General features: G+C 39.1%; 1 protein-coding gene across 6 annotated transcripts in view; it reads right to left on the bottom strand.

Annotated features, from left to right (window-relative positions):
• Window positions 1-17,805, bottom strand: part of sema4ba (sema domain, immunoglobulin domain (Ig), transmembrane domain (TM) and short cytoplasmic domain, (semaphorin) 4Ba) — a 53,660-nt gene that overhangs the window by 18,660 nt on the left and 17,195 nt on the right. For 5 of the 6 annotated variants that reach the window (XM_044192108.1, XM_044192111.1, XM_044192113.1 and 2 more), the window contains exon 2: window positions 6,497-6,873. In XM_044192108.1, the coding sequence (XP_044048043.1) occupies window positions 6,497-6,614 (118 nt within the window). In that variant the 5' untranslated portion in view covers window positions 6,615-6,873. Of the gene's footprint in view, window positions 1-6,496; window positions 6,874-10,126; window positions 10,146-17,805 lie in introns of those variants that run through there. The other variant, XM_044192112.1, reaches the window with a different exon arrangement.

Here is a 17,805-nt window from a genome sequence, read left to right as displayed (position 1 = left end):
AGATAGATGGTCACAAGACAGCAACATTTTTATGATAGCCACATTCTAGCAGTCATTGTTTAGCCTTTGACTTGAAGGTAATAGGATTTGATCCGTCCTTAATTAAAAGAACTAGCTTTCTGTGGCCCCAGCATACAGAAATGTATCCTTACCCATCTTACAGACAGAAATTGCCAAGTGACAACAACAGAGAAGAACAGGTAAAATATATCCCTGATGGCAGAGGTGGAAAACTGTGATGCAATTTATTCAAATTGTTTGTTAAAAAGAGCAAGGATTGACAGTTGAGCTGGGATACCTCAACATTAGAATAAGCTTGTGAAAATAAAGACACAAGACAGAAATTATACTTAGTAAGTAAGTAATGAAGAACCGACTCAGGTAGAATAAAGAGACATCAGGGACAAATCTCTTTTCTTTGTCTTCATCTGCCGAATGTACGTTCAAGGACTTTGCTCGGGACAGAACAGATGAACCCTGGTAAATCGTAACTGCTTTGAGAAGAAGTTATTAAGACTCTCTGCTGAGAGTGAAGCAAAGGCTGCTGCGACAGGAAGCCACATCCAACAGGAGTCCCACTGGGTCAGTGTCAGAGCAACGCCAGGACTCCCACTACTGTCGCATTGTCTGGCGGCATCAAGACAGAAAACAAGCTACACTGGAGCGCTAACTAAATTATCCCACGTAATTTTAAACTAGCTATTAAGAGCTGTTGCTGAATGAGTAATTGTGTGGAGAGTAGACCTGGGAAACTGAAGGATATAGACTGAAGCCTCTGGAATGCATTAAGACTTGTTAGCAGGAAATTGTCTCCACTGACTGCACCATGATGCTGAGATTGGTGGCAATTTTGGACACAGCTTCAGGAAACAGAGGCTGGAAAGTCATATTGTAGGCATAAATGCTGCAAATACTATAAATGCCAAGGAAATTGTAAAGAGTAGATATAAAGTAAGTGCATTATGTATTCACGCAGCAGGCATGAGGGCTTTGGTGGTGCAATTTATTGGGGGATAGAAACTAATTAATCTGTTAACATTCAAATAAAACACTTTCTTCCAAATCTATTAAAGCTGTAGTTTGTAAAAGAGCCTACACCTCAGCTCTAAAGGTTCCTTTTCCCATGAAAAAGGTTGACAGGGAAATCTGTTGGTCAGGGAGCAACACAAGCTAACCCCGGATTAACCACAGTGATGTAAACCAGCTGCTGTTTCATCAGAAATTCACCATGACCCCTTACTCTGAACAGGGCTGGAGAATCAAGAACAAAGAGACTATACATGGAGTCATGACATGTTTCTAACTGTACAGCAGCACTCTGACCTGACTAGCCATGCTATGTATTTACAGTAGGAGCAGAGTCACAGTTGGGGTGTCCTCACAACACCTTGAAAATGAATGTGCAAATCAATGACAGTGTTTTTACAGGGTTTGCTGAGTTTGTTTTATATCCCGCTCCCTGGTGTCATAAACATCTGCAATATCAGGATCAATGGTCAGTCACACACACAGACCATTATTGAGTACACATATTACAGTATCATAAAATCACCACCAGTTGTATTTACAACTGTATGTTTATATTCTAATAAAATCACCTAATATTACTCTGATAATGGTTGAATTTGTAAAACAGGATAATAGCTAAAAAAACTAATGTAGCTTTCTTTTTCATTCATTTCAATCTAGCACTGAAATAAATGGTTGATTAATTGATTAGTCAAGCAACAGAAAAGCAGCCTTTTCTGTTTAACATTATAATTTGAATAATTTGGTTTTATTAGCTGTTGGCCAGTAACAATTTATTAGGGCTACAACTACATATTTAATTATAAATCAATCTGCTGATTATTTTCTATTTTGTTTTGTTATTTATTTAGTATTTGTTATTTGATTATTTTATTTATGATTATTAATTGGTCTACGAATTGTCAGAAAATAAATAAAATATAAAAAATAATTAAATAAAGCAGACTCAAAACAGTTACTATGACTTTCCACACTTGTGCACTCTCATGGACTTTAACAGGTCTTTAACAAGTAATCTAGTGGAGTGTGTTGAAACCATTCATACCATTAAGAACTGCTGTTCAGCTATGTGGCACCAACACAGTATTGAAAAGCTGTTAACTCACTTGACACTGCTGTCATTTTGAATTACTTGGTGGTGGTTGATTCGACTGGTCTAGAAATGACAGCTTTTAAATAATTAAAAATGCTTTACTCCCAGTGTGGCTGTGGGCATGGCCCCTAAATAAAATGAAAGCACAACTGTCCACACGCATGATGTCTAACAGAGGGCTGAACAGATCAACAGGCAAAGACAGGCAACATAAACGGCTTATAGGTGTGCCTTTAAGTAGTGTTCCAACACACAAAGCCATTCAGCATGGCCTGCATTAAAGCCTGGAAAAAAAGCAGAGAGAAAAGCAGATGCAGGCTCTCCTCCCTGAACCCATGATCCGTCCTGATAGGCGCATAATGAGAACCAGACAAGTGTTCACACCGTAACACATACAAATCCCCATTCATTATTCATGGAAGATTACTCTCTTCATTAAGGCAGAGGCGGGGACCAGGGGACAGAGAGGGCAAGAGAGAAGAGGAGGGAAAGTCGGTCTACAAAAATGTTACCAGATGAGAAGCAGCCAAGCAGCCCTGGCCTGCCTACACTACAGAGGTTAAAGTATGAAAACAGTTGAGCTAACTGGCATCTAGATAGGATAGAGAGGACCAGAAACCATGACGAAACCAGGCAATTTCTGCTGTATAAAGTTCAGGTCCCTGAGGCCCGCAGCTCTGCATTCTGCTTTGATACTGTAAACACAATGTGACAAAGCCCTTCTGCAGGAGGCTGGAAAATGTCAGTGTAGCAGAACCGACATTACCACAGAAAGACAACTTCTATCACCAGGCCCCCCTAACCTTCATCAGCAGGATGAAGCTTGTTTTTTGCCTTACATCACAATCTAAAACCTGAAAACACCAACATCATACTAAAGTCTGTCAGGGAATTCAGTCTTTTTATACATCCATTGTCAGATTTACTTCATAATCCAGCTAGTAAATCACTATGGGCCCTTAACCATCAAAGATCAAGACAGGTCAGAAGGACCTGATAAAATCACTCCTTGTTAAGTTTTATGGTGGATTGTAACTACCTCTGTTGTTAAAACTGTCTTATTTCCTGCATGACCTCTCATGGAAAGTTCAGAGCTTATCAATGTGGTTAAAGTTGAGGATGAATCTGGTTAGCTCCAGTAATATTTCTAAAATAGACACAAAATAGCTTCAGCTATACTGAATCCATTACATATATACAGTGGTGTGCAAAAGTGTTTGCCCCCTTCCTGATTTCTTATTTTTTTTGCATGTTTGTCACACTTAAATGTTTCAGATCATCAAACAATTTTAAATATTAGTCAAAGATAACACAAGTAAACACAAAATGCAGTTTTTAAATGAAGGTTATTATTAAGGGAAAACAAAATCCAAACCTACATGGCCCTGTGAGAAAAAGTGATTTCCCCCTAAACCTAATAACTGGTTGGGCCACCCTTAGCAGCAACAACTGCAATCAAGCGTTTGCGATAACTTGCAATGAGTCTTTCACAGTGCTGTGGAGGAATTTTGGCCCTCTCATCTACGCAGAATTGTTGTAATTCAGCCACATTGGAGGGTTTTCGAGCATGAACTGCCTTTTTAAGGTCATGCCACAGCATCTCAATAGGATTCAGGTCAGGACTTTGACTAGGCCACTCCAAAGTCTTCATTTTGTTCTTCTTCAGCCATTCAGAGGTGGACTTGCTGGTGTGTTTTGGATCGTTGTCCTGCTGCAGAACCCAAGTTCGCTTCAGCTTGAAGTCATGAACAGATGGCCGGACATTCTCCTTCAAGAGTTTTTGGTAGACAGCAGAATTCATGGTTCCATTTATCACAGCAAGTCTTCCAGGTCCCGAAGCAGCAAACCACACACCAGACCACCACACTACCACCACCATATTTTACTGTTGGTATGATGTTCTGAAATGCGGTGTTACGTTTACACCAGATGTAATGGGACACACACCTTCCAAAAAGTTCATCTTTTGTCTCGTCAGTCCACAGAGTATTTTCCCAAAAGTCTTGGGGATCATCAAGATGTTTTCTGGGAAAAATGAGACGAGCCATAATGTTCTTTTTGCTCAGCAGTGGTTTTCGTCTTGGAGCTCTGCCATGCAGGCCATTTTTGCCCAGTCTCTTTCTTATGGTGGAGTCATGAACACTGACCTTAACTGAGGCAAGTGAGGCCTGCAGTTCTTTGGATGTTGTTGTGGGGTCTCTGAATGGCTGAAGCACAAACTGAAGACTTTGGAGTGGCCAAGTGGAGATAAGTTGAGCAAACTGTTTGCAAATGTTTATTCAACATCTGTTGCATAATAGCCAGACCTTATATGGATTCAGATGTGAATTTGATGCAGCATTCTAGTGAGGCTGACAGACTTTGGAGTGGCCTAGTCAAAGTTCTGACCTGAATCCTATTGAGATGCTGTGGCATGACCTTAAAAAGGCAGTTCATGCTCGAAAACCCTTTAATGTGGCTGAATTACAACAATTCTGCAAAGATGAGTGGGCCAAAATTCCTCCACAGCGCTGTAAAAGACTCATTGCAAGTTATCGCAAACGCTTGATTGCAGTTGTTGCTGCTAAGGGTGGCCCAACCAGTTATTAGGTTTAGGGGGCAATCACTTTTTCACACAGGGCCATGTAGGTTTGGATTTTGTTTTCCCTTAATAATAACCTTAATTTAAAAACTGCATTTTGTGTTTACTTGTGTTATCTTTGACTAATATTTAAATTTGTTTGATAATCTGAAGTGTGACAAACATGCAAAAAAAAAAAGAAATCAGGAAGGGGGCAAACACTTTTGCACACCACTGTACAGCCTAGTCTTCTGAAATGTGGGTTCTGTATGTTTAATGGTGGTGTTTAACATTGGCTGCACGCCCTAGAAAGCAAATCTTTCCATCAAAACAGGGAAAAGGGTAAACGTGAAGCTTCTTTTCAGTGAGTAATTGATGGCGTGTGTTGTTGTGAAACACTCTGCTACGGCCGAGCTGTGGGCTTTGTTGAGACTGGCAGGTGAGAGAGATTACTTGTTGGTATAGAGGTCCTACATGAGGGAAGGTACAGGCTCAGACAGGCAAGATGGCTGACCTATTTGAAAGCTTGCCTGGCTCAAAATTGGTTGGAAATACACTGGATGTTTTATCCATGTCTATAATAGATTACTAAGAACGTTCTATCAACACAATCTTTGACATCAAGACTCTAATGTGCCTGAACGTAAGTCACTAACCGCAGATCAATCATTGAAAGCCTGCATTGATCTCATAATCCATCATTTTGTTGAATTTTCCATGGAGATACTAAGGTACAATACATGTTTAAATCCAACTTGTCATCCAACAAGTGCACTGGTAGATCGTTTGAATATTTACATAGTGAAGTGGCCATGGTACTATCTGCAAAGTCAGCATAGCAAATTATGCTGCACAGAAACCCAGCACAAAAGGCTCATTTAACAATATCCCCAACATATTTTAAGGGTGAAATATGACATATATGCATATTTGTTATGTTTCTAAGCTGGCTGGATAGCATGACATTCTGCAAGAAAACAAAAAAAAAAAACAGATTATGTAGAAGCAATGACTCTCAGAGCTTGTGAGACTGTGTCAGACTGCCCTCAGTAAGTCACAGCACAATAGGCCTGTTCATTTTGTAATTATGTCTGACCTGTAGGTACTCGACAGAGCCACCCTGATGGACCTGTCATTCACAGTGCGGATTTACATGGATTTTAAAACATTATGGTGAAGACAAACACCATTTCACCCATCTAAATCCTTTTAGCTCTTACAAAAAGACACACATGAACTGTATTGATTTTTTTTTCAATGGACAGAGTTAATGAACAGGGACACCACTGGGACACCATAATCAGCCCTGTAGGCACAATGTGAGAGCATAAAATATAGGTATATTTTATTATAATCAAGAACTACTAAATAGTTAAAGAGAAAACAGCTGCTGTTTCTGTTGAACATTCGTGATATACAACTTCTCAGATTATGCAGTTGTGTAAAGTTTTACTTCTGGCCAGCTGTGAGCTTGCAGCAGCTCTACTACACAGAGCAAAAGAAAGCAACAGCCCTGCTCCTTTTGACTGTTTATTAACAGTTTGCCAGGTGCTGCTGTTCATGCAAAAGCATCTCACAAAGCGCCAACTGGAGCCCCAGGCACCCCAAAGCTTACATCATCCTTTCTTCACTGATAAATAACAGCCCGATGAGTCTGCTAACTTGCACTCAAGTAATTGAGTGATGTATACATGCGGTGACAGAAAAGCTAAATATTCCATGTAACCTTACCTGAAATAAACATCCCATACAGTAGTAGTATGTTACTGCAATGTCATGGTAATTCTACAGTCAAGAAGTTGATAAAAACTTACTGTAGGAGAAGGTGAGGCGTGGAGTTACATCGTTTTCCATGACAGTTGTATGAATGCAACCAACAAGGAGGAGAGTGTAGGCTGGGAGACGGAGCCAAGCCATACTCACTGTCCACATGCCTCCTCAGGACCGCCAGCCAACTTGCAGTATTTGCTTTTCAGGTTTTTGGGGAATTCATGAAGAGCGTCTTTTTTTAAGCCGTGTTTATTTTCTCTCCCTCTCTCTCTCTCTTCCTGTAGCTCCGGGCTCCTTGAATGGATAGCCTATGCACTCCTTTGGGCCTGCAGAAGATGATGCTGTGACTTCAGAACAAGACAGAAAGTCTCCACCAATCAGCCTCCATGTGCACGCGACACAGCAGGGTCTCAGCTGAGATCTGCAAAGATGAAGGAACAACATTCAAATTAGTACTTTGTAAAAGCAAGTTTGTGGGGTTCTTAATTGATCTGGAAGGATAAGTGGATTAATTGATTAGTTAACTATTTTGGTAATCGATTCATCGATCAAACAATAATGCCAAACATTCTCTGGTTCCAGCTTCTCAAATGTGAGGATTTGTTGCTTTACTTTGTCATATGCAATAGTAAATTATCTTTATCATTTGAGGATGTCACCTCAGAAAACTTAAAAAGTTTTTTTCACTATTTTCTGATGTTCCATAGAATTAACAAATAAATAATTATTCAAAAAAAATCGGTGGATCGATAATGAAAATTATTGCTAGCTTCAACTCTAGTTTCTTATAATGGTGTGCTATGCTATACAGTAACAGCTGCAGTGCTAATAGAGGCACTAGGTTAACAAAATGTCTTTCCATGTCATTGACAGTGTGCTGAGCGCAATCTTTATCTTAACAGAACAAAAACTCTGGCTACGCAACAATCAAACCACATTATATTTGAAATTTTGAGTGTAAAAGTGCAGCAGAACAAAACCAAAGTCTGCTTTCTCCATCTGTGTGGTGCAAGCTCATCTTTTCACACCACACTACAGATCTGAGGTTGTATGGTATTGCTTTTAGTTTCTGTTCAGAGGAGTGCGCAAGTGATATCACTGTAGTAATCATTAACAGAATACTACATGAATGAGCTTTGCTGTAGGACGTTTTTGAGCACAATGCTCAGGTCGGTTTAATTTTATAGTGTCAGCTTCTAACTACAACCTTACGCTCCAAAAGCCGTAATCTCCATATCTGAACTGAACGTAACTGCTACTGTACACTGCAGACAGTAAGGAAAGCAAAGAAATCTTTGTTAAAGACAATGAAAAGGTATGAAACCTAGATAACAGCTCATGTTACAGGAATTTCAGGAGTCACACAGTTTGTCTTGGTTGGATTTTAGTTTAATTACTGAGTGGTGAGGAATGGTGTGTATGCATTATAACCACTGACACTGCAAAATGTTTTGATTCCCACAGGTCATAGAAGGCTTTAGTTCTGTCTGCTCTCAGAATTTATGGAGACAAAAGTGAATAAAACAAAATAAATATTTGTAGTATAATAATTAAATATTTGCATAGGCCTGCTGTTCAGTTCTCCTCAAACCAATATAGATCACTGCAATTTAACTTTTAGTTTGCTTTTCTTGCCATTTAAGAGTTTACACTGGCTAACTACTTTATCCACAATGCCTACAACAATTCTTAAGAAGACATTAGAACAAAGCCACAGGAAAACTATAATACCAATAATGGAGTTATGGGGCAATTCAGTGATGCTGATTAACTGAATGTAGTGAGACGTGAAGGGAAATTCAATAGAGACATCGAAGTTACAACTGCAAACGCTCCATTACAGTTGCCACAGGGAGCTCCTCATTAAATGCAACCAACAGGAGATTCAGTTTCATGCGAGGTATGGCAATCAATAGCAAAAGGTAGCGAGTGAAGCTATTGCTGTTTTCTATCAAGGGGCTCCTGACTCTTAGTCAATATACAGTCTGACACTAGTTGCAAACACAGACGTCTCCAAATCTGAGATGGGAAGATGACATTTGGAGGAGCAGGAAGGCCGTGATAAAGGCCAGAGAACAATACATGAAGAGGGTTATTTCTACAACAGTAGACACACACAAGACTTGAATATGAGAAATACAGTCATACATACTCCATTCTGTCAATTTAGTCTCCAAAAAGGAGGAATAACATTTAGTGAAGCAAAGGACAAATTCTTTTGAGTTACGTTGTTTGAAATAGGCTGTTTCATTTAAAGTCTTTTAAAATTAAGAAACAACGTCAACAGGAGAGCTAATAGATTAAAAGCTATCATTCCCCTTACCACTGGTGCACCGTCCAGATTTGTAAAAGCTATAAAAAGGAAAAATAATCAAGGATGTCTGGACACTGAAGAATTTCAGCCTACAGCAGCGAAACTGACTCTTAATGATCATGATGACAAAAGCAGACGAGGTTATGAGAGGCTTCTGCTTTTGAAACTCCAGGCAAAGTCACTGTCTGAAATTTTTTGGACAATGCCCCCTGCCAGCAGCCTACGTGATGTCGGTGGACTGTAGCATGTAATAGACAAGGGGGGCGGCCATAAGCATCATTAGCGTTCTTTGTGTGGAACAATTCAAAGAAAGACACCACTTGACCAAGAAATAGTGAAGCTAACATTAATCTAACATTAATTCTGGGTTTTGTGTGACAGTCAGAAAAAGAGGCCCGCATGCATCTAGCTGAATCCGACTGAGGTACGTAGAGAGAGCTCGACTCAGCGTGAGTGAGAGAACAAGGGCCCCTCTGACAGCACAGAAATCTATATGCAACTCTGCACTTCACTGCTCTCTCCTGCATGATGCATAAACTGAATCATCCCTTTCACTCCCTACACAGACGTGATAGTGTGCTCTGGCTGTGGATGATACTCTGGCATTTGCTCACTAGCCCATCATCCATATAAGTAATAGCAATAATTTTGACAGTCCATGAAGTGAAAATAATTAGCTGAGGGGAAGAGACTATTAAATGAAGCAGTAAGAAGCTCTTCTTGGAATCGGGAGTGACTTCCACACAACAAAAGAACTGATTCATTAACACATGTGGTTGTAATAAAAATAAAACTCACGTAATAAGGCAGCCCTGTCAACAGGAAACTGAAAGCTTACAGAATAAGTTCAACCTGTAATGCAAAGTGAAACTTACTATATAAAACTTTCTCATATACTGTTATGAGCATTTCATATACTTGAATAAATCTTTGGACATTATATTTTCTACACTGGGAAAATTCTTCACAGTAGAGTGTGTGTCAAAAAAGAGGAAATAAGCTTATATTTAACCAAACAGGAAAATTCCCAGTACTCTTTACCAGTCATTTCCAGTAATACAGCTCCTGGATTCCAGTAAAACTATCACTATATATCACTGAGTGGCAAAGACTGTCCAATGAAAGCAATACTTACAGTATAAGTCTCTGTGAGCATTATAAATAGAAGCACTGCGTATACTGCTGAAACAGGTGGCACCACCATTAGCATTTGCCATCCGAGTAGAATAGGAGGGGTCAAGGCTCCCTGGATTCATTCCACACACACAGTCTGTTGGCTAGAAAAGTGTTGACTGATAAATACGACCTCTTGGCATGCCTGTCACACACACACACACACACACACACGCCGGCCACCTACGTCACAACTCAGACAAACCCAGGTCACATGCTCCCAGATGTGGCCTTCAACCTGTGATCAGCACTTCCCCTCCTGCCCCCTTGACACCTCCAAGCCGCTGAAGGACTCTCAGATGTGTGCTCCTTCACACATCTGAGAGTGAGATGTGGAGGACATCATCTGTCAGGAGAGGCTTTAATGGAGGAACACACCCGCACATATGGACAGAGTGGCTGACTCACCAGGCGAGCAGGTGTGGGAGTACAGTGTTGACACACTTCTGCACTGGTCCTACTGCCTCTCAGGTTATTTCGTAACCACTCAACCAGATCTAAAGATACCTATCCATGAGTAAGACATTACAGCATTTCCATCGTAGGGCTCAAGTATCAGGTCAAAGTGACTATATGACAAATCACAATCACAGGAATTTCAAGGTATTCTCACATTACTCCCATTACGATAACTAATTTAAGTCATTCCTGTTAAGAGCGATTCTCCGAGAGGTGATTCAATCAGCTTCAAACTTCAAGTTCAAACTTATCGTAGTTATAACATAAGTGTTTATTAAGTTAGTTGTTACTAAATATTTACAACCAGCAACTTCCAGTTACATTGACTTACTGACGAAACGTTAGCTTGCTAATATATGACTTGTTTAGACTGAAGAGTAAAAGTGGTACCTGTAATGTTGTGAACTGGGAAGATTTTAAATTCAATTTCACAAAAATAACACAATTTAGATTTCAAAACCTAGCATTAGACTAAATGACCAAATCAACTATCAATAATCAGATATTTCCCACTCATTCTAAATTGCATGAATATTACTAATTTTAACATAGATTTATCCATGTATGCAGATATAAATAAAACAAATACCTAAAATTACAAAGGATTGGCAGTTAAGTTTAATATATCATTTGCGCTTGTAAGATCATACTTCCTGTTTACATAGTTGATTGCTTTTGACTGGGCGTGCTATAAATGTTTCCTAGCAACCAATTACTAAAGTCTTTACTAGCTAAGACATTTCTTAGGTTTTAATGGTGCCACCTGATTAAGTAATTACTAATTTAAAACTAGCTAGTAGCTGATAACAACTTAGGAAGGACTTTACACACACACTTATGAATCGATTCACGAATAGCTGGTGCAACCCAATCCTGGTCCCCAGTTAATAGAATTTCAGAAGTCTGTATTTCTGATTAGGTGACTGTGGAGGCTGAAGAAATATCCTCTCTTTCCTGCTCGGCCCATTTTAAGTCCAATCCCCAGACCCAGCTAAGAGTAATTAATGGCTCATTCATCCCTGAGTGAACCATACAGCAGTAATTATGGCCATATGCTATTCCAAAGACTTTTAATTGCCTAATTAAAATCTTATTAAACTACTGAACAAAGATAGGGGACATTTTGAACTTACGGTTCAGGGGAGTTAAATTCATCAAGCTTGCTTCTCCTCTGGGGCTTGTGACACAAGGTCAGAGGTTGTGAATTTTATCACAAGCACTGACTTCTTAAAACATCCCACATTTGAAGCTATCAGGCACTAAGAATGTATTGATAGATTACGGTAATAAATGGCTGTGAAAGTGGATGAGCATATTTCATCACCTCTGTCTTTCAAACCTATACAAGTGCCTAAATCAACCTGGTTTCAGAAGTGAAAATATTTGAAATGATATTCCATTTCATTCCATTTCCCTTCTGCACAAATTTCCATAACAGATGTGGAGCCAGCAGAAGCAGCTTGCTGATGAAATGTAAAGCAGCAGAGCAGGGTCTGTCACAGGGCCTGCTATCACTATCAAGGCCAACATGGGTGAAAGAAGAGCAGCAGGGGCTCTGCGACAGACAGTAATGCGCAATAATACTCAGAGGAGGATGAAACACAAGCAAATGAAAGGGCAAAGACACCTTTTCCTTTCTGAAGGTGATAACAAGTATTTTTAGTCACCTCATCAAACTCCAATTTATTTATTGGTACTTGTATGGAGATGGAAATCACCTGAGACTAGCTAATCTCACCAGACAATTACTAGATTCAATGAGATCTTAACTACTGTGAGAGTCACTTGCCTCTCTTGGCTTTGTGCCCTTTTATTCCTGGCACTCGAGCCAAATCTCCCTGTCAAAATACATCAGACAGGGCATAAACCTGGATTAAAACTTTTCATGTGTTCATTCATCATTTAACCCTCAAATGTGGTAAATACCGAGGGATTGACGAAAAAATTGGCAGAAAATGATCAGTCAAATCTTTTCTCTCTCTCTCTCTCTCTCTGCGCTCTTTTCAGTTTTCAACAATCCAGTGCAAGATGATCCACTTTTAGGAAGTAGCCTGCCCTGTTGATCTTGCTGAAATGGCCTATTTCTTTTCTACAGTCTGTTTTACTGTTGTCACACCCTTTGCTGAGGAAAAGAACACCTACATCTTTGGGAGTATCTAGAGTTTTATCACTAATACTGAGCTGGCAACACATTTTACAAGCCATTAATAAATTACTGGATGTATCAAAAATCCTTCTGCAATCTGTCAATCATCATCTATATCTCTAGCATTTTGAACACTCAGTCTATTGACCCATTACATGATTCCTGAGCACATGAAGTGTACGATGTCCAGCTATTCTACAAATTCAGTGCTCAACAGTTGAAAGGATTTTGATGTTGACATTCAACAATTGCATCTGCAACTGCTCTGCATCCCCCATAAAGTCTTTCTTCTTAACGGGGCTACATAATTGTTAGGTTAATGTGTGCTGTCTTTTCATCTCTCAGCAAAGAATCTTACCCATCAATAATGTACCCTGACGTGCTGGAGCGGCAAAGCAAGAGCCATACTACAGGACACTGCTGCTGCTGCTTACGCCACAGTTGCTTATACTATTGTTCATACTAGAATAAATATTTGTACTGTAATGAATATTGCTTATAAAAGGATGAACACAAGTGCTCTGTAAGGAATGCCAGTGCTTGAATCTTTAAATACTTTTGGATTTTTATTAAAAGTGAAATAAAACAGTATTTCACTGATAACTAAGTTAAAGTTCTTCATCTTCTAGTGGCAGTTGTTCCTCAAAGACTCCCAAAATATATATACTAAATCCCAAACTATGCTTAAATAGCATAGTTTGGGATTTAGTATATGTATTTATTTTGCTAATCCCCTTCCAAGTACATGTAAAAGAAATTGTGTGTTGCACCACGTGTTGATAAATCTGACATCACCTGCAAATTGATGCAGGTTAAATCTCTCACACTCCCAGCTGCTGCTGGAAAATTCATATCATCCCCATCAGCTCTCAACACTGTAATACTGAGCCAACGAGCCAATGAGCCAACCTAACAATTACCATCTCATGTGTGTTTACGCTGCAGTGTTAGGATCGGTGTGGCATTTTTTGTGGGCTTTCCTATGTCCAAGTCCTCTGCTGAAAACTACATTTACAATGGGCAGTGATGAGATATACATATGAATCTCTTGCAATGAAATTACAGTATGTAATCGTTTTTCCATTTCTCTTTTCCATCACAGACGGAGCAAATGCTTTCAGAATGGGTAATAGGTTGCTGACACTGTCCTTTTAGGAGAAATAACATAAAAAATACATACAAGATAACATTTTGTTTGGATAGTCTAATGTTGTTACTTAATTATCAGGTGTAAGAAAGATGATTTTTAACAGTCTTTTACAAACTCTGGAACTTCTATCTTGCACATTGTATACTGTACTTGCTGTATATAGACTGGTTGTCCTGCTGAGAGCATTAGTGGAAACTAAGCCTTTTAGTGTCACATACAGTGATCACTTGATATTAAGTTGTGGAACAGTTTGGACAGCCAAAGAAAGTGTGACCATATGCAGTCCAGTCCAGTAAAAGCAACAAATTCGTCAAGGACTATTTTATGAGAGAAATAAAAATACAGAAGATTGTATAATATTATGCATAAAAATACAGTATAATATTGTTCAGTGACGGTTTAAGATATCGAGGGGCTGTTTTTTTATGAGGGGTCCTGGCGTCTGACAGACACAGGTGAGGAGCTGTTTCAGCCCTGGCGGCTGTAAGTAGGTCAGGCTTGTTGAAACACTCACTCCCATTCTAAATGTCTTCAATTGTTTGCCATATCATTTTGTCTGCATTTACTGGAGTGAAATATTGACCCTGATAGAGCGAACTCTGATAACACGGCATCAACCTGAGGTGCTTTATCTGGCTTGTTCTTGTTTACCTTCACTACCTTGATTTGTTATACTAGATAAGTCTATGATACACAACTACAGTATGCCATGGTTGTTTAAATACAAATATTAATAAGTTAATGTGTAATTACTCTCAATATCAAAATACTCAATACTAAAATTATTATAGAATTAGAATGTGCTTAAATGAATAATACCTTTCATTTTAATTTGGCAAACCCACATCTATAGTTTTTAATTGATCAGAGGACAGTATTTAACATGCCAACAGAAGCTGCAAACTTAGAAATAAATAACCAGATAAAACCAGTTGTATGTATGACAATTGTCCTTTGTGAGATCAAAAATAATGAATACTAAAACAATACTATGTTTTGCTGAAAAAGTCTGTGGGATACAAATGAAAAGCTCAGAAAAAAAGCTAAGTGAACCTTGAGTTTAGAATATTTTAATCAGAAATACTATTAATATTACATTCATATTAATATGTGCTGCCCATGTAAATTCATGGACCATTCAATCATCAATGAATGGTCCATAAATTATATTTATCATCTTTGAAATTGATTAGGCTGGTGTGGCATCCATGAAAAGCTGTAAACAAAGCGGCGTGGCTGTTCTCCCTTGATGTCCACAGCAAGAAGCTGCATGCATTCCAGTAGCTTAGAGGCTTAGACAGAAGCTCAGGCTATAGGCCATTGGGCAAAGAGCTGCACACATCCATCACTGTGTAAGACAGATAAAAGGCTCAGAACGTCCGCTTCTCCACATGCCCGTCAACGACTCAAACCACGGACCCGCCTTAAACACAACTTTTTCGAGTCTGCAAAGCACATCCTAACGCTCATGATCGAACTAGTAGATCGTAACCTTGTAAAGGTTTCACAAGTCTCACACAACTACTTCAGTGCTTAAAGGTGCACTGTGGAGTTTTCTTGTAAACCAATATATTTTTCAATGTTACTCACCAAAACCCATTGTGTGTATCCTTGATGTCTAACAAACGTGATGAATGTGTTTCCTACTTGCAATGATGATTTTTCTTTGAAACCTGCATTGTTAACGTCCATGTTAACATCCAATGTCTTCTTCTATCCTGCCTTTGCTGGCACATTACCTTCACCTGTAGATCAGTGGAATAGTGTGACACCATTGGCTAGAATGTGCACATGTGCGCAGTTATGCACAAGACAAAAAAAACGGGGACCATTGCGCTACTAGAGGTAAAAAACTCCACGGGGAACCTTTAATATACAGAGTAATGATGCAATTCTAAACGGGTAAATGTCCTCGCAAAATGTAATCAACTAACTTTCTATCAAATGATTAATAGATTAACAAACTAATTGATTCAGCACTAATAATGATCTTGTGAAGCCCCAATTAAGATGGGCAGCTGAGAACTAGTGTTTAGATGATGTTAATCTGCTTTACTGCCTCCTAAAACCACTGAAACCTTGTGAACAGCTATTTAAACAAGGTGTTACATGTACAAATGAAACACAATAAAACACAATAGTGTATATTCAAAAACAGATTTTGGCTAGGTGGAGTTAGATAGTTGAGAAAAAATGTTATGTTTCCAGAACAGCTGTCATGTTTTTTTACCCTTCTGAAAATCACAAGCAAGGATCAATGATAGCCCAGAGTGGTGTGTTCATCTAAGCAGGTGTAATCAGGTTCATGTTCACTCTTCAATCATCTATTGTCCAGCCTATTTTAAAATGACACCTATGAGAACTGTTTAAAGGCTAATCTAGTTGTGCAAAGTAATTTTGATTTACGATGCTCAACTACTTAAAAAATATTAACAAATGCTGGGATGGGTCTACAACTTGGTTTGATTGTTAAAATTTCATTTAAGTATTGATTCAATTCAACTCCTGACATGTCATTAAATGTAGACTTATTTTTCTTTATAGTTGTATGCAGTTAGGGCTGCCCCCTAATAGTCGGACGAAACTATCAGGGGGTTGTTGCAACACGGACCATTTCTCTTGTAACAAAGGAAGTCACTTACCAGCGCACTGCTCCTAACTGTACTAGCTGTCATTAGCTAGTTACCTAACTTTGTGGTCATATTAGCTGACTCTACCCAGACTGTGAGCTCGGAGTACTGGGGGAGTGCTGGTGTTTGTTTACACCGCTAACACAGGAGCTTTGAACCGCCGGGGAGCGGGGCTGGGAATTAGTTAATTTGTAAGTAACGTTATACATCATCCATCGTATTGATAAGTCTGCGAGTATTTGTTTTTGTTAAGTTAGACATTATTTATTCCCTTGTTTTGAACGAGACTTGTGTGATGTTGTCTTGTAAAATTTACATTTTAAAAGGCTCATTATTATGGTCTTGTATTTATCTGTAATGTAGCAAAGTGTTAAAATTGTTACTTGTAACATTCTTTCTCAGCCCTGGAACACAAACCATTTTCCGATGCCCCCCAAAAATATATTTTTATTTAAATAATTAAATTAATATCATAAACATGTGACAAACATAGTCGACTAATGGCTTGAACTAACGACTACTAGTCGACTAGAAAAATCGGGGGCAGCACTAGATACAGTAGTGCTCTTTGAACACACTGAGGGAAATTTTGATAATAATGTAAAGCCTGGCTGTCTGATCTCTCTAAATCTAGTTCATAAGTATACAAATAATGATGATGATCAACTGATCTTGAGGTAACAAATATAGTACAGTTTTCTTATGCCTGGTTCATTTGATTGTCATCTCTGGCTACAATCCTCGACATATCTTAAAAGTTGATATCAAGCACAAGTGAAATCATCTTTATTTGGCAGATAAACCGTAATAAAATGTCTTTGTGGGGTAGTCTGCCCTCTTTATGTGGGGTCTGAGAGTGGGGCAGCTGCCCCCCATATGGAGTGACCTCACCTATTAAAGATCAACAGTGAGCTGCACATTCCTTACTCCAAGTCCCCAGGAGTCACTTAGGCCTTGGTATCCCAACCATCCAAGCCATCTTGTGAATCATTTAGCACAGTGATATTTGGGGTAAATTCCAATCATTGACACTCAACATCCTAGACTACCAGATTTGACCTATGAGGGCAGCGTATGTGGTAAACCATACAAGGGAGATGAACTCTTGTCACTCAAGAGTATCACCCTAATGACCATGCTAATGCAGTCACTCAAGGGCAAATTTGTCAAGCTAGCATTGCTCAGTTTAGATCTAATGAAACATGTTTATACTTTGCATTTTTGCCTCTGCCCTTTTCCAGTTTCCCTTTCAATCACCCTGTACACGGCCTAGCACACAGCAAAATTATGGGGCCCACATTGATCCCTTAGGTGAGATGATTTAATGGCTGACTGACTGTGCTATTTAACCAGACAAGCATAATAGGGGGATTAGCAACCTATCAGATGACAGAGTTCAGTGTGCTTGGCTGCAGGTATACAGGCAGATCCTATATCACATGTTTTATTAATCCCTGTGCAGATGGTATAAATTAGCTCAT

The sequence above is a fragment of the Siniperca chuatsi genome, linkage group LG4, assembly GCF_020085105.1.
Source record: "Siniperca chuatsi isolate FFG_IHB_CAS linkage group LG4, ASM2008510v1, whole genome shotgun sequence".
NCBI classification, from domain to species: Eukaryota; Metazoa; Chordata; class Actinopteri; order Centrarchiformes; family Sinipercidae; genus Siniperca; species Siniperca chuatsi.
The sequence above is the reverse complement of the archived record's forward strand: the minus strand, read 5'-3'. Positions and strand labels throughout refer to the sequence as shown.